The sequence below is a fragment of the Urocitellus parryii genome, chromosome 11 (assembly GCF_045843805.1).
Source record: "Urocitellus parryii isolate mUroPar1 chromosome 11, mUroPar1.hap1, whole genome shotgun sequence".
NCBI classification, from domain to species: domain Eukaryota; kingdom Metazoa; phylum Chordata; class Mammalia; order Rodentia; family Sciuridae; genus Urocitellus; species Urocitellus parryii.
This window is the reverse complement of record NC_135541.1, coordinates 65,154,492-65,177,199: the sequence shown is the minus strand read 5'-3', so window position 1 is coordinate 65,177,199 and position 22,708 is coordinate 65,154,492. Positions and strand designations below refer to the sequence as shown.

Sequence of the window (22,708 nt, the reverse complement as noted above, 5' to 3'; positions counted from 1 at the left end):
CTCTCATTTGAAGACAGTCTACTATTTGTCAGGTTATTTAACTGAAAGTCTTATAGTAATCATCATCAAAGGTAGTTACTAATATTTCTATCTTCCACACGAGACAACTGAAGCTCAGCAAATCAAAGAAGAGCCCTCTTGACTCTCATAATGAGAGAAGGCTGTGGAAATGGGGGAAAAAGCCAAATGCACATATTTCCATGGGTGTGAGGGGAAAACAACTTTCATTTCTACAATTTAACTTACAAATTTTTTCTTCTCCATTTCTAGTTCCATTTCTCTCTTTTCTTGCTCACGAATATTTTTGCGCTGTTCTACATATTCCAGATGCTTGACTTCTCTTTCGAAGTAGTAGTTAACACTTGCTATCTGTTAGAAACAATGGCTTGTGAGACAGTAACCCACAGGGAAGCTCTATGTTCTGTCCCAGACTCTTAGAATTCCTGCTGTTTGTAATGAGGCAGGCCACCTACCTGACCAACCTACTTAGTCCATCCTGACATGACCTAGTGACCATCTACCCAATCATGAGAGAGATATCTACTTTGGGATGCTTCTAATCCTTGAGGTGAATGCAATTTGGAAATTGTACCCACCTGCCTACTACCAGAGTAGCTAGCTCAATATGGGAGCAACTGTGCTTAGATTTAGGTCCTTGTGACTTGGAGGTTTTTAGGAAAGAAGTAGGTTGGAAGGAGGGGGCTGCAAATAACTGCTATTGCATAGTAGGAATATTTTCCCCTTTTTCTTCCTTGATTTGAAGGATATTTCATGTCATCAACTGAACTTAGAAAACCCAGATGAGGATATCAGTGGAGACCCTGAAGGGACTGACGTAGAGCTGAACTCCTAGTCCCCTGGAGGGCTTAATATGTGAAAATAAGAACAGAAGCTGAAAAGTCAGCAGAGTCCTCAGGAAGGCAACCTGAGTAGGACGAGGGAAAGTTTGTCACCTGCCAGTAAGCAGGTTGTTGTTGGGATGTGCAGTGGGTTACAATCTGTGCATTTAATGTTGGTTGTGTATATACTTATGCATCTCTATTCATTGATTTTCTTTTTTATAACCTCATTATTAGCATTGCTTTAAACACTTGGGTAGTGTGTACCAGGTTTGGGGGAGGGGTGCAGAATATTGTCAGTTCAGATATGAGGCCTGCAATATACTAAGGTGGGAGGAGGAGGACAGAAAGATGCATAAAAATGTCACCTGGGTTCTAAGGAAAGAACTTCACTGAAATTGGGAGGCTAAAATTTAGTTAAAATCTAAAAACATTACTATTTATGATTATGAATTCCCAAACTGATTTTTCTATGACTCTGGGCTTCATCTAATTGCCTTCTCTCCCACCTTGTGTTAGGTCTTTTTTTCTAGCTTCAAACTACTGAACTCATATTAAGAGAAATATATCTCCTTTTTTTTTACTGCATTAGTTTTTTGTTTTCTCATAAAGCAAACATGCTGCCATTTTAAACACACTTTTAAGATATGCCTCAGCAATGTCTAGTCACACAAATCTTCAAAACTAAAAGTCACTAACCTCATTGATGGAAGGGTGACTTAATGTCCATGGAATTTCTAATATATGCAGTGTTCCATAATAGTCAGCTATGGCTATAAATTGTTGCTTAGCTGAAAGATTTAAAAGAGAGAGAAAATTCAGCAAATTCAGCTTCAGAGGCTAAATATGCAATGTGTTTTGTTTTGTGGTTTCCCAAGGGACGTGCTGTGGTTACAGTGATCTTGGCAGCTTCATCAGATGTTCATGACTGAAACATATAAACATGTAAAAGTCATTTTTTCCAGTTAATGAAATGAAAGCTAAGACTCTGAGTCTTCCTTGGCCTCCCTGTCACCTCCAACCTTGCTTTCCTGGCATCCATATGAGGAGTATGGCTGATAGCCGGCTTCTCTGTGGCTGGGCTCATTGTCAGAGTTGAAAGTAAGGAGGGCACATGGAAAGATTTTTCAAAGAAAAGCCATGAAGCATATTTTCACCAAACACCCTGAGGGCTAAAAGAATACCAGTTGAAATTCAAAGACATAGCCAGAACCACAGTCTTCATTACAAAACCGAATTGCTTACTTGAACCACTTAAAATGGGCAAAATACATTAAGTGTTTGAGAATTTTAATTTTCTATCTCATTATATATGTCAGTATAGTTTCTTCTCATTTTCAGAAGATCTAGTTCAAATGGTTGAATCCTAGACTCATGATCCCTGCAGGTACAAAAACAATGTTTTGTACCAAAGATAGGGAAACATACATTAGTGACACATATAGCTATGCAGTACCCAGATTGTGATACGCTACAGAAGCTGAAGACCAAAGTTTCTGAATCTAATGTTTCTGAGAGAAATGGATCGACAACTTCTTGCCTGTACACCTTTGGAAACAAAAGGGAACTTCTTTTAGAAAAGGCAAATATGCTGGATTTACCCAGAAAGTACTATTTAAATGAAATAGAAAAATTGGGGAAAAGGAAATAAATTTGCTCTTTCATAGACACAGTCCTGGGTGTATGCTTGTTTTGCTGCATATTACCTTTTCCTCATCCTTAATCCAAAGATTAAAGTTTAAATAGATATATAACCCCAGAGAATCATTTGATGTCGTGAAGAGAACTGCTTGATAGAGCCTACAGGAAAAATCATAAAAGTGACATAATGTCACAAAATATAAATTATAATAAAAAAGAGACAAAAAAATTTTATATGGAAAAGAAACAGCAAAAAGTAGCCAAACTTCAGGGATGACCCTGTCTGACCCCAAGAGGACAAGAAGGATGTTTCCCATCAAGCTTGACATGGTAAACGTGTATCAGAAATCATTGTCAATGAGGCCAAACAGTATGGGAGGCTCTGGGTGTATCCAAGGTTTGAGAGCAGGAGAGAAGGGGAAGGATGAGGAAGGAGGGGAAAGAAAGGAAAGATGGAAGAAGGAAAGAATGAGGAAGGACAAGAGAGAATGGGGTGGAAAGATAAACCAAAACCTGAGAGAAAACACTGGATACTTTCCAAATGAATGTCAAAATGTTTCCCAGTTACCCAAAAGGATATAGCTCACTTATTTAGAATTAACATACAGGAAAAGGTCCAGGGCTTGATGTTGGTGATCATAGTTATGCAAATATTTTGTGACAGAGCTGGTTCATGGGTTTTCTCCAGAAGGTCCCAGACATCGATGTATCCATCTTCTCTGCCAATATAGAAAACTCCAGGCCTTGTCAGGGACCAGTGTCCTGAGGTGTACCTTTTTGGTGCACAGCATGACTGAAGGAGAGGTCCATACTTCCGAGCAAAATTTTGAAAAGACAGGTTAAAAGCATTTGTTATCACTGGAGAGAAACACAATGATTTTCTTAAAGTATAACTCAGCTGGCCACGATCATTTAACAGCAAAATTATCCCACTGGAAAGTCTTTTTGTTGTGAGGGTTGAATACAAAAAAGCTCTTTTCTTTATTATTTGTTTTCATAGGTCATTTTTTTCTTGTTTTAGTTGCTTTTAAACAAGATTGAACCTTCCAATTGAGCTGTTGAGGGTCCTATCAATACCTGCCAATCAATACCAGCTGTGAGACACATGTTGAAAATCAAGAGCTGAGCTGGCAAATTCTAATTAATTAACTTCAGATGAGAGTATCTGATGGCTTACAAAAGTATTTGGAAGAGATTTTAGACCACCAATGCATCTTGAGATTATGTCTTTTATGTATCTACCTTGAGATAATTTTCTGATTTGGGGAACTTTTCATAGAGATGATTGGAATATGTCTTCTACCAACTGCCAGGGTCCATCAAACCAGGTTGATATGGGAATCTGCAGGGACTAAGCTAAACCACCTGCCTCATACCCTCTAATACACGGGTAGGAACCTTTCCCATGGAAAAAGAAGGTATCATGGCTTCCTGGACTTCTAGAGGTGAAACCTCAAACCTCTTCTTGCCCATGTCTCCCGGCTCCTTCAGTCTCTATGAGGGTCTTGGCCCGCATGGTCTATGAACCATCTTGCCTGAATTTTCTTTTTTTATTTCTTTAACTACAATGCTAGCTCATTGTAAAAAGAAATGTCAACATTCAGATGTAGATTGTTATAAAGTAGAAGTCATTTGTTGATGCATATTTAAGTAGTTTCCAATTTTTTTCAGTGACAAATTTGTACAAATGTTCACATACATTTCTCTATTACTTGTGTAAGTTAGAGTTGCAAAGGGGAAACCATTAGGGTCAAGAAATCTATGTTCTACCTGGATCCAGCCCCTTTCCTAATTCTGACCAGACTCTTCCTCCTGCCTCCCTGTGACCCATGCATGCCTCTGGCAGGCTCTCATCTGCCTGGTGATGGACTTCTGAGCCCACTTATTCCCTCTTTCTGAACCTTCCAGAAGAAAAGCTGGAGCAGAAGATGATAGACCCAGTGTTTCCCCGTTGAACTCCATCCAGGAATCAGCCTCCCATCTTGCATTTTAAAGGGAGGCAAAAACACCAGCCAAGTCAACCGCCTGTGGTGTGTATTTCCAAGAAAAGGATTCGGAGAACAAGGGACTTGCTTTGCTGTTTACTGCCCGCAGGAAAGAAAAGCAAATGGATGTTTTCAAAAGGCTTAAGGTGGTTCTGCTGACAAGCTGGGGCGCAGGCCATCTGTTCTAATTTTTCTAAAAAAGTACCCAAAGGCAGTTATGTCAGAACAGGCCACTGTTCCTATTGTCTTTCCCAAGAACAAAGGGCCACATCCCGACTCGACTCTTCCATTTCACAGGCCACTTACCATAACACCTTCTTTCCAAATAGCCACGTTCCACCCACCAATGGTGAGGACAATGTCATTGTAAAAAGGTGACCTCTGGACAGTGTGGACAGCTCCATCATGGACAGTGTAGATGTTCACTGGTTTCTTTGCTGTTGGAGTGGAAAAGACCATTTTGGGGGTGAATGAATTTATAAGGGATAGTTCCTCATCTTTCTATGAAAAGGTCTGGAGAATTTCCCACCAGGGCCACTTTTCAGGCTCAGAGGAATACTTCGTCTTCTTATTCATTTACTCATTCATTAGTTCATTCAGGGAATCAATAAATATTATCTGTAGATTGCCTACATGTGCCAAGATGGATGGGTAAACAATGGCTAGTAAACGATGTGATCCTGCCCTCATGGAGCTTAAAAATCTAGCGGGAAAGACAGATGCTCAGTAAATAAATCCTAACATATAGAATTAAAATATGGTAAAGACTGTTATGAAAGAAAAAATATTACAAAAAAGTAACAAGGAACATTCGTCATTTAGACTGATGGTCAGAAAGCCTTCTCTGACGATAAGTCATGGACACTGGAAGACATTGGTGTGGAGGAAGATTCTAGAAAGAGGGAACAGCACACACCAAAGTCCTGAGGAGGAAAGTGTTTGATACCTTTGTACACCTGAGGAAATCAGCACCAGAGTTTAGTAATCACAACATAAGCCAGGAAAGGTCCAGACCATGCAGGGTCTTGCAGGACAGTTTGGAGTCTAGTCTAAGGGTAGTATGTTTTAATGAGTCCTAGAAGGTAGACAAATTGATGGGCGGTTCTAAAGGGTCTCTGGTTGTTGTGGGGGAATGGATTAGAGGCAGGTAGAGGTGAAGAGGGGACAATAGGGGAGGCTGCTGCAGTAGTTCTGGGGAGAGAGGGAGGTGGCTTGGATTAAGGTGCAGTGGAGAAAAGTGGATTATCAAGAAATATATGTGAGCTGGGATGTGGAGACTGCTCAAACAAGGAGAGTGAAGAGATGAAGTGCTGAGAACAAAAGCTAAAATTCTTTCTTTTTTTTTTCTTTAGAGAGAATTTTAATATTTATTTTTTAGTTTTCGGCGGACAGAACATCTTTGTTGGTATGTGGTGCTGAGGTTCGAACCTGGGCCGCACGCATGCCAGGCGAGCGTGCTACCGCTTGAGCCACATTCCCAGCCCCAAAAGCTACATTTCTGATGAGAGTAATTGGCTCTGTGAGGTTGCCACTTGTTGCAAAGGGTTGGGAGGGCACTAAAGAAGGAACACTCCGGATGGAAGATCAGAGTTGATGTTAGTCTCTGCCCCAGGCCACAGAGTCTTCCCACTTTTCTGGACTCTTCACCCAGAGCACAGGAAGGTTTTGCTTGGGTTTATTCTCTCCCAGGCCTGTCTGCAGAGCTCGATGCTCCCCATTCCTCATGCCAAAGCCCAAACCAAAATGTCTAGTTACTTTACACCAAAATCACGATCTTGTTCTGAATCTCACTGTAGTAGTTATGTGGGAGCTGGGGTTGTTCTTCCCGTCCCCAGAACACTGATGGAACATGAAGTATAAAAAGATCTACTACATCTTAGAAGACCTTATGAAGAAGAGTTTTTCTATGCACATTAATAGCAGCATTATTTGCAATAGCCAAAAGGTAGAAGCAACCCAAGTGTTCATTGGTGGTGGAATGGATAAATAAAATGTGATGTAAACTGACAGTGGAATATTATTCGGTCCTAAAAAAAGAAAGGAATTATGATACATGCTACATTGTAGATAGATCTTAAGGCTATTATGCTAAATGAAATAAGTCAGTTCCAGAAGAGTAAATACTTTATGGTTTCACTTATATGAAGTACCTAGAGTAGACAAGTTCCTAGAGACAGAAAGCAGAATGGTGGTCACCAGGGACCAGGGAAAAGAGGGATAAGGAGTTAGTGTTTAATTGGTGTGGAGTTTCAGTTTTGCAAGAAGAAAGAGTTGAGATTGGTTACAGAACAATGTGCATGTCTTTAACACTACTGAATTGTGCACTTAAAAATTATTAAGATGGCAAGTTTCTGTGTATATTGCCACAATTAAAATTTTTTTGGAAAAAAACTTATTAGGAAAAATAAATAAATAAAAATGTAAACATAGCACTTCTGGATTAAAAAAAAAAAAAAGGGCAATTTTCCTCTACCCAGAGCCCAACCTTGAAGACAGTACAGAAGACATACTTCTAAAGGCCACCTTGAAGTGACCTAGTAGATTAAGACAGGAGACTCTGGAAACCAGTGGCTGTCTTCTTGCTGCTGCCCCTGTGTCTCAGGGTCTGGTGTTGCCCTCAGGGTTAACTAAGCTTCCTTACCCTGGTGAGCAGGCCCTTCTGTAGTCTGGAACTGCAGTGACAGCAATATCCATAACAATAAAGGTTTGGGGATTTTTAAATTTTTTTATTTTATCTTTTTAGTGCTTGGGAACCAAACCCAGGTCCTCATACATCAGACAAGGGTTCTACCAAGGAGTTAAACCCCCAGCCCAGGTTTGTTCTTTAAAATAACAGCCCATAAAACCTTTTTCTTCCTTTTGTTCTTTGAAAGACCCGTTGGCCATTCAGCAATGAATGAAGCTGTCTTAAATTATTAAGTGGAGTGCCAAGGCCTCTGGGCCAGATCACTAAAAGAAAATTATAATAATCGGAAAAGCAGTTTTCCTAAGTCATTGTCTCTTGTGGGATTCAGTAGGGTCATGCGGTTAAGAACATTGACTGGTGGCATATGTGACCAAATGCTGGCGTCAATGCCAGCACTGCCACTATGGCAGCTACCCATGGGGCTGCTATGAGGTGAATTACATGGGTTAACTCATAGAAAGTGCTTGGAAGAGTGCCTGGCACATGGCATGTGCTGATTTGACAACTTGAGAGCAGACTAAAGGAAATAACACGTCAGCTGTCACCATTCCGAATCTGCATTTCTTGGCTTGTCACTTAGATCATCTGGAAATGTTTGGTTCAGTCTTCTTTATCACACACATCTCAGTGGGTGTAATCTGACTTCCAGGAACATCTCCTAAGAAGAAGAAATTCTCCTTCCTGCCCGGTTATATATTTGAGATAAGCAGACCCCAGAGGGTCAGGCCACAGTAGGTGCCTCACCTTTACTCAGGAAACGCCACGCTGCTTAAAAAAAGACACTGGGATGGGAGGTGCCAAGAGACATCCCTCCAGTTCTCAGAAGGCAAATAGGGCACATAATAATTTACAGTGCCGAGCGTCTACACATTGACTTTCCTTGGACTTCAAACATTATTCAATGAGAATAATGAGTTTTTTCAGCTTTCCGTGCTGTGCTATAAAATAGTTGACTGATGATTTAAAGTATTAACCGTCATCTTTTAGCAGTTAAAGCTATTCCCATTTTTAAAATGAACTAAATGCAAGAAATTAAAACAACTCCTCTAGTCCTGACTACCCACATTCCATGGGCCACAGAGTCCTGGCATGTCGACCCCTGCGTCTCTCTCTCTCCTGTAACCATGCTTGGACTTCAGCACTGTCTCTCATCGGGGCTGTTGCAACTGAGTATCCTGTTTTCATCATGAGTATTATCAACAAACCAACCCATCTTTGTTCTCCTTCCAGGAGATTTTCTGATTATATGTATGGCTCTGGGATAATGTCCAAAGCTCTTAGGAGGGAGCTCAAGGGTCTTTGCCACCTGAACGAAGTGTCCTCACTAACAATTCCCCTGTTGCCTTCTCTATTGCTGTGCTTTGGCCATGAACTCTTCCTTTTTCCTAACTATCCATTGCTCTTCAGGTTTTTGTGTTTTTGCCTTTGACATATATTTTTTGTACCTGGAGTCTTTCCTCATCTGATCCAAATGGAAACTTCTAATCTATTTTTCAAGACCTAGCTCCACTGTGTCTCTCTTGAGTGGGACCTTTTCTTAATCGTCCCATATTGAGTCAGTTCTTCCTTGGGCTCCCACATCACTTTGCATTTTCTTAGAACCATAGATCTAATGGCTGTGTGATGTCTGACTTGTTTTGTCGGATTTTTTCAATAGATCATGAAAATCGATTGAGGTGGAATAATATCCTGGTCATCTTGATATCTCCAGTGCCTGGCACATAACAGGTTCTCAATAATGACCTGATAAGTGGATAAAAGTAAGAGGGAAAGAACAAGCCAATAACAGTATGTTTCAAACATAAAGCTCTTGCATTTTAACTTTACTGATATTTGTTATTTTACTAGTAAAATAAAAATCCATTTAAAATAGATGAATAAACCTGTTTGTGATGGTTCTTCCAAAAGGCAGTTTAGGAAGTTGGCTGTTAGGAGGAGATGGAGCCTCAAGAGAATCTCTGAGACCAGAAGAAATTGATGCCTACATGTCCACAACCAAGTCATGGCATCTGGTCCTCAGCCAGTGTCTCAATAGTGTGGTGACAACCACTGCCGTGTTATACAGTGACTGGCATGTAGTACATGCACGATTAATATTCATGAATTATTGAATAAATAAATTACATGAAGAAGCATAAAAGAAGTTGAATATAATTCATTATATCCAATATCTAATTTTGAGTTCAATTTTAAGTTATAGAATTAGGAATAAATGGAAAGCAAAAAAAATCAGTTCTGTGTAACTTGATCCTCCTTTGGGTCACATCTGATCCTCTCTTGATGCCCCACTATTGTCAACAACACATATTTGAGTTTTTGGACAGGGGATACCGTAGAAGGAAAATATAAGTGCTTTTGTTTCAAGATTAAAAGCTTTTGTTTCACTGTTGGCATGTGACAATGAAAGCCTTCCCAGGTCGATGGCAGACTCTGGTCTCTGGAACCAGATCAGCAGGACTGACTGGGGGGAAGGTTTGAGGTAAAGATGCCAGCCCCAACAGCTGTCCCGTGCAGGATGTGGCTTTGACCTCTGACCTCTGTGGGTCATTCACTTGCCACTCTTCCGAACACCCACAGAACTGACCAGATTTCCTCCGCAAACTGACTCAATGTTCCACAGGGGGCTGCTCCTACATGGTGCTCTGAAGCCTTCCAGAGCCTTTATCTGCTAGCAGTTCCAAGAGCCAACTCTTCCTTTGCTTATGGTTATTTCAAACTTGAAAATGTAGTACAATTACATTGTCATGGTGGGATAAAATTTAAAGGTCTAAAGTAAGCAGCTGTAATTGTAGTGAATCCCAAGACTCTGAGCCTATCAAAGACAGGGAGCTTTGCTTATTGGTGTGCCTGTTCTCCTGGGTGTGACCCATGCACCTTTGCTTAGCTGCCCAAATCACGGGAGCAGGAGTTTGGGGTTACTGTTTAATTAAGTTGTTCAAGTGTCTCAGTGATGTAAGCATCATATAAGTCAAATTTGGGGGTAAAAATAAATCACCTAGAAAATCTTATTAAAACCTGGATTTAGGTTCAATAGGTCCCAGGGTAGGATCCAAGATTTTTATATATTCTTCTAGTAAGCTCTGTGGTGACAAATATGCCACTTCGTAGAGGCCCTCATTTTAAGTAACACATGTATTACAACGGGTGCTCTCCCTTCCACGAGCAGGACAAGGACCAGGCCTCTCAGGACTTCACAATATTTTTTTGGATGGTTTAAATTAAAAAGAAGATATTATTAATAACAGAGCAATCCACAAAACTTACTCATCAAAACTTACTCATAAATCGTCCAGTGTCAGGATCTCTTTCTAATTTCCAATCTGTATATATCACTTCACCTTCCTAAAAATATTACAGGTTTCTGATGAATACAATGATAACTTCAGAGACAAACCCTCAAATTCATGTGCTCAGACTAACTGCCACCAAGACAAATATGAGTCCACAGTTCAATGTCATCAAATGATAATTAGATAATCACATTATGAGAGGGTATCGAAATCATAACTGTACTTGGTTTTACAAAAAATGAGTTGGTATTTATATACATACAGTGACATAGAGAACATGGTGGCTATGGAAATATGCTATGTACAAAGAATCCTGACTTCTGGGGTTCCAAAGTTTTTGCTGAACCATGATCAGTTTCAACTCATTCAGTGATCTGTTCTTAACATGTAACAAAGTACTTAATAACGACTCGTGGACTAAAAGAAAAATTACCTTTCAATTACCTTTTAAAGTTGAGAACAGGAAACACTAAGTTCAATCCAAATAAAATAACAAGTAGTATGTATTCTGTTAGTACCTTATGACCATTTCAAGAAGGGAAGGCAGAAGGACCCAGTGTAAAAAAAAGAAAGAGCCACACGAGAGGGAAGCATACAGTCCAATGAATGACAGAGGTGGAGAGGCAGTAGCCCCCACTGTCATCTTTTAGATGAGAAAATGGAAATAGAGAAGTTCAATGACTTAGTCAAGGTCACCCAGATGTAGACTCCTAATTCTAATCACCACCCCTGACCCAGATGACTGAGGGTATTTAAAAAGAGGAGATGAAAGGACTTGGAGGAGGGGATAGATGTATAGGCCAGGGAGGGGAGATGAGAACACATTTGATTCATGCAAAGTGAAGGATGAGTTCAGTGGTGGTTGCCAGGAGCTGCAGAAACGTGAAAAATGAGGAGTTTTTGTTGAGTGGGTGCAGAGTTCAGGTTTGAGATGATGAAAAGTTCCAGAGATGGATGGTGACAGTAAGAGTGGATTTAATACCACTGAATGGTACACTGCAATGGTCATGATGGACAATTTTGTTATGTATATTTTGCCATAATTTGAAACATTTTTTTAAAAAGCCTTGATGTGACATGCAAGTTATAAAACATACGTCTATTGGTAGTGTCCCACTGCTTACTAAACCGAATTCCAAAGGCCATCTTAGGTATTGGACTCCAGTTCCCCATGCCAGGCATAGCTCTCCCTCCTGCACCATTCTGTGCCACCACCTGCTGACAAATCCCAGACTTTTATGACTCCCAAATATTACTCAGGCTATGACTCCTGCTTGGAACCATATTCTCACCCTGAGCCTTTTGGTTTCTTCTCAACTGCTTATGTCCCCTCAACCCTCCTGCTTCCTGTTTTGGCAGTTTCTGGACTGGTGTTGACCTCTGTCACACTGTCAATGTGTCTGCTCCTTAACTAGGCAGAAAGTGCCTTGAGGACAGGGACTGTAGGGCACACTTTATCTCTGGCCAGTGTTGAGCACTGCTCCTGGCAGGTGCCATGCTCCCCAGAGCTCGTGACTGAGGATTCATCTTGGAGTACCAGATTGTGAAGGCAAACTGCATTCTGTTAAGACGGAGCTGTGGCATCTTCCCCTGGTGCGTTGGTCTGGGAAAAAGAGGGTCATGAGTGAAAGGAGCATCTCTACCTGACTGTAGACAAAGTTCTGAGCCTCACTTTTCATCTGTAAAATGGGACTAATAATATTGGCCTTTATTCTTGGGATTAAATGAGTCATACTTTGGAAGATCACTTGGCACAGATCCTGATACATAACAATGTTTGATAAATTTGGGTTTGCTTTGGTTATTACGGTAAGTGCTGAAAATGGCATTCATTATCATTATTATACTCAATGGTTATTTATCTTCTGAATTAATTTTTTAACAGTCTTTCCCACTAGCTTGTGTTAGAATAAGAAAGTGGTATTTTCTTAGTAAATCTCTAATACTTAGCATGTTTTTTTTTCCCATACAGTGAAGTATTCAGTGAATACTTGCAGGTTGATCAATAAATTATTAGTAAAAAGTTTCCCTAATTTTATAGAGGGTTTTTTTTTTCAGATTTGTGAATCTATGAGGCAACAAGGTTAAAAATCTCAAATGCAAATAAGCACATGAAAACATGGAAAATATTTGAACACCATAAGTCTTAGTACAGGAAACACATAAAACAGGACTATAATCTCATATTTTGGTGTAATTAGGTATTGATTTTAAAAGCAGGGGATTCCTATTTACCTCTGTCCCCACGAAGAACTTTGTGCAGAAGTCTTCTAGTGGCTTCAATTGCTCAGACATCCCACCTTCCAGATTGTAGTATGGGCTAGTTTCTCCTGCCTTCAGTGCTTTGGTCTGGGCTAATATTTTGTCTTTCAGAGGAGCATAGATAGAAGAACACATGTTTACATGAAAGATCTTTTAAAAATATAGTTTACATTTTCTATTCCTTGCCATATACATCTGTCCCAGTCTGTTCTGTTCTGTGGCATATGACGTATATCATAATTAAATACGAAAACAGCATAAGAGCATAATTAGTCCAGGGGCTGAAATGCAAACACCATCAGGAAGATGCTTCTTTTAAAAAATACTTGATGTCACCTTGTCTTAAAACAAAGTTCATGGTCTAAAATTAATAAATATCATTTCCTGAATCTTTGGAAAATAGAGACAAGCATGAGTGAAAGAACAAAAGTCACTCTTTATCTTGTCTCTCAGAGATAACCACTATTAAAATATTGGTATTTTCCCCTCTAGTGACTTTTCTGTATGTGTGTGTGTATGTATATGTATATATACATACACACACATTTTTTAAAACATTGGACCATTTCTATTTGACCTTTTCATTCTGCTTTTCCATCTTAAAAATATGTCTTAAGTATCTTTGCAGATCATTTATTATTTTTTAAAAAATGTAGTAGTAAATCTCTGGGAAAGATGGTACAAAAAATACATGTTCACAAAACCCTTCTCATTGCACCTCCTCAGTCTGCCCTCTGGTTATGTCTATGGGAAAACACCAGCAAATACAAAAACCAGCCAACAAACAGACAAAAAGTAAAGTAGGGTAAGAACACTTTAGCTATACTAAAAATTTATGTGGCATTAAAAAATCTTTGGCATAATTCTGGACAAAATTAAAAAATGACATAGTCAACCAACACTTCCTTTGTTCTGGAACACATATGTTTTGAAAGGTCTCTTTTTTTACTGGGTAAGACATTAAAAGCAAGTAGTGAAATAACCCAAACACAGGGATTTAAAGAAACTGGACACTTAAGTAATTGTTTACAAAGTGCAAATCAATGTTTTAATAAATAACGAGGCACATTCAGTCACATTATTCTCCTTAAAAGAGACGATTTATACACATTTAGGAAAAGCAAAGAGGAATTTCTATTTGTTTCATATATAAAATGAAATCATTAAAATATTTTAGATTCTTCACCCTTGTTTTAATGTCTGCTTTTCTCTTTTTAAATAGAGTACATAAATATATTAGTAGAGCATTACATGTACATAAGTTATAAATAATTATATGTACATTGGAGATCTGTACTCAAAAATATTTACTGAGAAGGTACAAGATCAAAAATCTCGGAGGCAGGCTGGGATTGTGGCTCAGTGGTAGAGTGCTTGCCTAACATGCATGAGGCCCTGGGTTCGGTTCCTCAGCACCACATAAATGTAAAATAAAGATATTGTGTCCACCTAAAACTAAAAAATAAATAATTAAAAAATTCTTGGAGGCCTCTGGTCTAACAAGGGTAATGAAAAACAAGAGGCAAATGAGAAGTAATATTGTAAAAGAGAAGAGAGGCAGGATGGGCTGGGAGTCATGAATTCTGTACTGGACACATTGACTTTGAGCAGGTGGGTTGGATTCAGGCCTGTGAGAGGTCTAGTGGAGAATTCTCAGCCAGAAAGTGGGAGCCACGTGAGTAGACTATGTTACCAACAAGGGTATAGCTGAAGTTAAAGTTTGAGGTACATTCATGATGAGAGCAGCAAGGCAAAATGGAGCCAGGAAATGGAGGAGGAACTGAAAAAGGAGCAGGATAGGAAAATCACCAACACCAAGGAATGAGTGATGAGCTCCAGGAAAATTTATTGTGGTACTGCCAGAGGATGAGGCCAGAGAAGAATGTTACCATCAATTTCATTTACTCAGACCTGAGTGGGGCATCTTTAGATATTTAATAAATTCAAAGTCATCCTAAGGGGTCATGGATTTTTCATCATGAGGGTTAGTAATACTAGTAGCTCACATTCATCAAATGCTTATTATAAGCCAGGATCTGAGATGTGTGCTTTATGTGAACCATTTCATTCAATCCTTGCAATAGCTTCCAAAGTATGAATGTATTAATCCTCCTTCAAGGATAAGTAAACTAAGGTTCAAAGAGATTGAGTATTTGCCAAAGGTCTCAAAGATGGTGATTAACATTTATTGTGCTGTTCTTAGAGCTTTGTGTGTATTCACTCATGTTTTCTTCACAATATCCTATGAGATAGTTATCTTTATATTTTACTCCCTTTATCTTCTCACTCTGTTTTCAAGCAGGTTAAAAAGTAAGGCAAAGAGAGGTAATGTAACATGATCTGGTCAAATAGTGAACAGTGACTTTGAGATTTAAACCTAGACCATCAACTTCACAGTCTTAACCACTATACCACATTGTTTAGAAGAATATATAGCAGGCCCTGAAAGCTATTGTAAAAGAAGAATTTCACAATCATTTAGAGCTAAGAATTCCTCATTGAAATAAATGTAGGATTTCTTAAAATCATTTCAATTCTTCAAAGGGCATTGTCACGGACCTAAAATGGGAGGCAAAAGGTGAGTGGTCTCTGGCCCCTAGATGGCGACAGAGCATGAGAAACTGACACTGAGACCAATTAGGTCTCTCAAAGAAAATGGAATATCTTGGACTGGTGATCCACAGTGGAAGGAGGGCCAATATTGGATCAGTAGCAAAATGTGCTGAAGTGTTTATGAGTGTGTTCTAGTTAAAGGGTCCAAGTCTGGCTAGAATAGGTAGATAACTGGCAGTTTCTCCAAAAAAGATCCAAAATACCATAATTGATTTCCAATTAAAGTCCTTAAAACTGGCTGTTTGCACAGGAGGCAGAAAATGACCATATAATGACTGACTGCCTTTAAAGATTAAAAGAAAAAAGTTAGCAAGATTCCTGGGATTAACAAATGAAATTTACTTCTTTTAGGCACTATAGAATTGCCTGAAACATGAAGAGCCAGGCATGCATAAGGGGACCTAAAACCAACTAGAATCTAAGCTGGGAATCCCAAAACATGTATCCATTACTGTTACAAACTGATGTAAAATGCCTTTTATCTGAGAATCATCTATAAAATCATGTTGTCTGGAAAGAGAACATTCATTTGATGATATATACTCTGGTTTGATGACATATGGGACATGCTGTAAGCTTCTTATTTATGTATTTTGATTTTTTTATTGATGCATTATAGCAAGCTTCTTATTTTAAATAGGCCTTTCCTTAATTGGATGTCAATATATACATTACTTATTTTAGTGTCTATCCCACCAGAATATTAGCTCCATAAAAAACAGGGACTTATCTGTTCTACAGTTGTACCCTCAGAGCCTGAGTCTTTGCAGGAATTTTATAAATATTTGTTGAATGAACTCAGACATCAATATGGAAATAATTAAAAATTATTCTTTAAAAATATAAAGGAGCACAATATTTCTATATAATACTCTGGCCACATCTATTTTTATGCACTTATTGTTGAGTGTTGGCTGTGTCAACAGTAAAATGAAGTTTCTTTTAGAGATAAAAAAGGCCTCTATGTCATGAAATGGTACCATATTTAGGCAGCCTTCAGCAAGAGGTAGCTTAGGTGTCTAATATTTATAAAAATATGATGGAAAGAGAAATTATCATCACTTAATGAATATTAAAATTTAGATTAATTTGTTTAAAAAATATATTATCATATCTCAGTGTATTTCAAAAAATATACTATAGAGAGACATCTGCTTTAGGTCAAGATGGAGCAACTGGGACTGAACTTAGGCTATCTCACCTAAAAAAAAATCACAAAACACAGACAAAGTATATGAAACAATAATATTTAAGGTGCTTGACCTCAGACAACAAAGGGCAGTGATATCTGAAAATTAAGGTTAAAAAATATGACAGTTTTAAATCTGTCAACAGTCACATTAAATATAAATGTTCTAAATATCCCAGTTAATATGCAGACATGATCAGGCTGGACTAAAAAAAATAAAATAAAATAAAGACCCCAAAGAAGTGTTCAATACAAAGACACAAATAGGCTAAATTTAAAAGGCTAAAAAAGGTACTTCATGTTTTTTCACTAAAAGAAAACTGGAATGACTATAACAATAGTAAACAAAGTAGATTTTGAAGTCAAAGGTATTACCAATTAATCCAGAAGACATTAATCTTGGGATTTGGGAATCTAATAACAGGGCTTCAAAAATAATTGAAACAAAACTGATAGAAAGAACTATGAGAAATCGAAAAATCCACACTTACATTGGAAAGTTTCAGTGTTGAAAATCAGAAAGGATGTAGAAGACTTAAATAGTCTCCCTTTATCTGTGGTTTGCTTTCTGTAGTTTCTGTTACCTGTGGTTAACTATGTTCAGAATATATCAAATGAGAATTTCCAGAAATAAACAATTCCTAAGTTTTAAATTGCATATCATTCTGAGTAACATCATGAAATTTCACACCATCCTACTCCATCCTACCTAGGATGTGAATTTTCCCCTTGCCCAACATATCTACCCTGTATAGGTTACCAGCCCATCAGGCGCTCAGTAGCCATCTTGGTTACCAGACAGACTGTGGTGGTACTGCGGAGCTTGTGTTCAAGTAACCCTTATTTTACTTACTAATGGTTGCAAAGTGCAAGATTAGTGATGCTGGCGATTCAAGTATGCGAAAAAAAAAAGCCATAAAGTGCTTCTTTTTAGTGAAAATGTGAAAAACACAATAAGATATTTGGGGAGTGAGAGAGAACACATTTGTATAACTTTGATTCTAGTATATAGTTCCATATTGAAGCGTTTGATTTTCTGTATTATTTTCACAAGTTAAACTATTTTAGCAAGTAACTCACCTTGGATATAATCAGATACAGATGCCCAAACTATTAAATGCCTTTTTAATAGGCAAAAAGCAGTTACCTTGTGTTTTGTAAAGAAGATGGTCTTCAGTCAGGCTTATCTTGGTTGGGCAGAGGTCTAAACTTGTTTCCCCCTTAGACAGCTTTATCTTTTGGGAGAACATAAAGGAAAGCTATGTTCTTTCATATCAAGAAAGAAGTTCTTATCAAGGATAACTTAAGATGTCCTTAATTTTGCCTGTCACTTCTGACTTCAGATTATGGGAAACCCACCAACCTCTCCCTCCCTTCCTGCTTCCTTCCTCCCAGGTGCTTTTTACCATGGAAAACACCTAACCCACATTTCCAAAACCTTGCTGCAAAAGGGAGCTTGTCTGGAGGCACATTTCCAAATCCCAAAGTTTCATGTTCTGTTATCTTTTTGAAAATGCCTTATTCTACTCCATAAGAATCCTTATTAGTTTTAATATAAAATGATGACTCAATCTCCTGTTCCCTAAATATTTCAATTAAACGAGACTCCAGGAAGTTGTAGAGGGACCTTTGCATCTACCTGACCTCCACCAGGTTCCATCAGGGACATATGTGACTCTAAGTTTTCTAGAAGTGGCCTTGGGCCTCCACTCAGATCCTGGTGGCCAGGATGGTAAACTGTTTCACTTTAGGTTTTTCCTTCATGGCTCCTTCTCTATTTTTCTATTTCAGAATGTTTGCACATGTTGTACCATCATTCTTTTTTTTATAATATTTATTTTTTAGGTGTAGATGGACACAACACGACTTCTTTATTTTTATATGGTGCTAAGGATCAAACCCGGGTCCCCCTCGTGCTAGGCGAGCGCTCTACCGCTGAGCCATAATCCCAGCCCTGCTTGTTTTAATTATTCACCACTCAGTAAATTCTACCCCAGAAAATTTCTAATATTTTCTTTCCAATTCTTTCCTGATTACTTCAGGGATATTCTCATCCCTCTATGCTCTCTCATCCACTAGGGGCATATTTAATAATGTAGTTCTTGTGATACTTATAAACTAAAAGAAAAGTATTAAGTTTGGAATTCAAATTAGATGTTCTGGGCTGGGGATGTGGCTCAAGTGGTAGCGCGCTAGCTTGGCATGCCGGGCCGGGTTCCATCCTCAACACCACATACAAACAAAGGTGTTGTGTCCGCGGAAAAACCAAAAGATAGATATTAAAAAAAAATTCTCTCTCTTTAAAAAAAAAATTAGATGTTCCAAAGAAAAAGCCCATTCACACTTACCATACACGGCCTTGGCCATATTGTTGTCAAGGTAAATTGCTTTTCTTTATACTTTGTAATTCAAGATGTATACAAATAACTTTCAAGTTCTGTTTGGGCTAAAGTATTGCAACTACATTATTTCTTACTATTGATATGCAAACGATGCAGGATTTTGACAGTATTGGGGAAAATTAGCTTTTCTAGGCTAAGTTGGGAAACTACCCATTTTTGAGTAATGGATACACAACTGAATAATTCGTACACAAACCATTTGTAAGCTGTTGTTCATGGTTTGCTTATATATGAAATATCAATCTCAAGTTCACAATGATTTTGATTTCTGATTTGCTCTAGGCAAGCATCAAAATAATGCTCAATCAAGGAATACATTGTTTGAATGAGTTCATGAATTTTCAGGTCCAGTGTTAATTTGAGCTGTTTTACTTTTAGAGGCTGTGCATATGTATGTGTTATTTATGCAAAATATATAGTGTACATAAGTAAATAGGATGGCTCTAACCTCATACTACCTCACCTTAGCGAGAGGTTTCCAGGAGAGATCTAGGTGCAAAAAAGTAGGTGGTACATCAAAAGGAATTTCAATACTTTCTTCTTTCTTTTTCTCTGTTGGCTGAGGGGTTAAAGGTTTCTGTGGTCTAATATCCCAGAAACATATGGTGCTAAAAGAAAGTTGACAGACATCTTTATTAAATACAATTAAGAGGTTTAGTCTCAGCACCAACATCAGTGCTGATACACACCAGCAATCTGACTGTGGCTGTCCTAAGGTCTCTGAAACTAATTTTTTTTTTAAAGAAATTGGACAGGTTTTTATTTCATAGTTTAGGGGATTATACCATATATTAGGTTTCTTAATGACCTCCCTTGTCTAGAGATTAATATTGCCATAGGTGAGAACAGAGTTTAGAAACTGATGCAGTCTTTTAAATATGAAATTAAGATACGTCTTATAAGCTAAAAATTCTACCCATTTAAAGTGTATGATTTAATAGATCCATCAGGTCTCCCTTGCTCATAGCTGTTGCTCAGGTCACTTTTTCTCCTGTCAGTTTGTATATACTTCTGCTGTCTTTAATAGTACAATAATAGTATTTAAAGGCTAGATAAATAATAAACTCTACTGTGGGAGACCAACTTTACACATGACTAAGTCACACTCCCTGGCTGGGTGCTGAGGCGCTCAGTCACAGAAATGTGGCAGAGCTTTCCCCACCCTTCTTGGGTGCGAGGGTCAGTTTCTTGTGCATGGGTGTGTCTTGCTACAGCCCCATGGGTGAAGCTATGCTCACCTGTTCCTTTGTAATATAACCCCTTGCTGTTTATGATAGAATCTTCCATGGAAGTGCCTTGTGTGTGTCCCCTTCTCTTACTGTGCCCTTGGGTGTGGCCTACCCAGGTGTCAGTCAACCTGCTGACAGTGGACATCATGAAGATAGACTCAGTGCCCTGAAACCTGACCCCTTGCCTCATTTGAATAGCTTCTCTCAATAATAAGGGGTCAGTGTGTGCTTTCTCTCTCTCTCTTTCTGCAGACCCTTAAGATCAGAGGAGCCATCACAGCGACCCTAAACAAAAAGGTATTTGTGTCTCTTGCGTGGTTATTTCGTGCAGTCCAGTTAGCCCAGTTTATCTGGAGTGACCCCTGAGCCTTTTAGTCGTGGGAACAGAAACCCAGCACTCTACATATTTCCTACATTGTTACAAATTCTTGGTCCTATAAATTAAAGGACAGAATTTTATTTAAATGATTATTCACTACCAAGTTGCTTATAAAAACACTTTTTACAAATGTACAAAGAAAATGGAAAAACTCTTCTACTTTTTAAAAGCTTTCCCAATGAAACGTTATAATCTCCCTAAATGTGAGATAAAATTGAATTTGTAAATATCACACACTGCAAATTTATAAATAAGAAAATGTGAAGAAGCATAATAACTATAGATAACATTATACACTGTTATCAACCATGAATCCTGGTTAATTCCCTTTTGTTTTTAAAACAACATACCTACTGCTATAAAAATATTTTTACACACTAGTAGCAATCTATACCAGTCTGCCCTTGAATTATATTAGGGTTAATTGTTATAATAAAGATGAGTTAAGGGGCACAAGACAATGTTCTTAGGAATAAATAAGAAAAAAAATACATTGGGTGAAAACATTTTAGGTAATGTTTGAAATAAGACATACCAATCTGCTGAACATGTGGCAAGCTGACAGCATATTCCATTTCGATTCTCAAAGACAGAGCCCATTCTGTTAATCTATTTTTTTAATGCAAAAAAAGTTAATTCTGTATATCTAGAAAAATAATAACTTTTTTCTCATAGTTATTTTTTATGTTTTTAATTTTCCTCTTTTATTTTAATATAAATTTTAATAAAAGATCATAATACTACCACAAGAGTTTGGAAAATATGTCTTAAAATCAAATATGATTTTGTCACATATTCTTGCCCAGTCACAGAAACATTTTTAACATAGTTTTAATTAGAACACATGTAAATTTTTATCCTCAGAATTTTCATTTCACATAACTTGAACATTTACCTGGGTATATGATGGATTATTTTAATAGTTTCATAATGTATAGATGATGTACTATACTTTCATTATTGTTGGAGTGAAGACCCTTTTAGTTCTTTTATATTATCAATTGTGGAGTTAAACATAGCAGCTTTTATGAGGTGGTTGAGCAAGTAAAATCAAGAAAAGAGGCTAATATTGGTGACCAGGATAGGAAGAAAGGAGGGGTTGCTGGGACAAAAGGATGGCTACTTCCAGGCCAGCCTTAGCAATTTAGTGAGCCCCTGTCACAAACAAACAAACAAACAAAAAGAGGCTGAGTGTTAACTAAGAGACCAGTGGTGTCCAGTGTCTGTAATTACTGGCGTAACTCTGCAAGTACAAGGAGGATCTGCAGGAGAGTTGATGACTCCTCCTTGTCCTAGAAGCTCTTAAATCTCAATTAACTAGCTGTCAAGGCAAAAGCCTTTGGAGGCAGCTTGAGAAGAGGCCACTCTTGAATTAATAGGGAGACTTGATTTCCCCAGTTCCCTCCCCTCCTGATAGGGATGAGGAGCAGAACAGTGAAACAAAGGTGGGACTTCCAGCAGCAAATAAGCGGAGAGAGCAAGAGTGGAAGAAGAGGACAGAGGGGGCTCTGGTTAGGCCTGGAGGCAGCACAGGAGCTGGGCAGCCACAGACGAGGCTGACACCACTGTGGCCTGAAGGCCTTCGGGTTGTGGAGCTGCGGCCAACTTCCCCTTGAATCTGATAGTCCATGCACCAAGATCTCTCTTTGCTGAGGCTCCCTGTTGCATGAAATCAGGGCCCTCAAGAGATGTGACTGCTCTGGGGTTTTATGTTTTAAAACTAAAAATTCCTAAAACCATAATATTACAGAAGCTTGGAGTGCAGAAAGCCTTCAAATCAAACAGAATGCTACTTTGGCTTCTTTTCCAATCTTTTTTCATGTGCACACTTTGACATGAGTCTTTAGGGTGTGCATGTAATATTCTATCTTGAGACACAAGATAAATTGAATCAAATATGATTTGGATCATTTCTTAAGTTGAATTCCCAAAATTGGAATTACTGGTCAAAAAGCTTGAAACTTTGGATGACTTAAGAACTACACTGACTAATTGCATTCTAGAAATTTCATATGTCAGTCAGCAATGGTAATGGACAACATTTTTAACCTTTCAAATACTACTTTGTATTAAAGAGATTTCATTCTTTAAATTTTAATTTAAAAATTAAATAGATTCAAAAGAGTAAGTTATCTTTTCTTTATTAATTTGTTTGATATTAGAAAGGCTGGGTGATTTTCATGTTGACTCGCT

General features: G+C 38.2%; 1 protein-coding gene across 1 annotated transcript in view; it reads right to left on the bottom strand.

Moving 5' to 3' along the window:
• The window catches only part of Dnai3 (dynein axonemal intermediate chain 3), a 50,524-nt gene that overhangs the window by 1,958 nt on the left and 25,858 nt on the right, over positions 1 to 22,708 (bottom strand). Inside the window, exons 13-21 of the mRNA XM_026406137.2 lie at positions 21,051 to 21,124; positions 19,371 to 19,515; positions 17,650 to 17,740; positions 12,677 to 12,834; positions 10,430 to 10,493; positions 4,772 to 4,902; positions 3,087 to 3,291; positions 1,535 to 1,630; positions 247 to 365 (exon numbers count right to left, since the gene is read on the bottom strand). Of these exons, the coding sequence (XP_026261922.2) occupies positions 247 to 365; positions 1,535 to 1,630; positions 3,087 to 3,291; positions 4,772 to 4,902; positions 10,430 to 10,493; positions 12,677 to 12,834; positions 17,650 to 17,740; positions 19,371 to 19,515; positions 21,051 to 21,124 (1,083 nt within the window). The remainder of the gene's footprint in view (positions 1 to 246; positions 366 to 1,534; positions 1,631 to 3,086; positions 3,292 to 4,771; positions 4,903 to 10,429; positions 10,494 to 12,676; positions 12,835 to 17,649; positions 17,741 to 19,370; positions 19,516 to 21,050; positions 21,125 to 22,708) is intronic.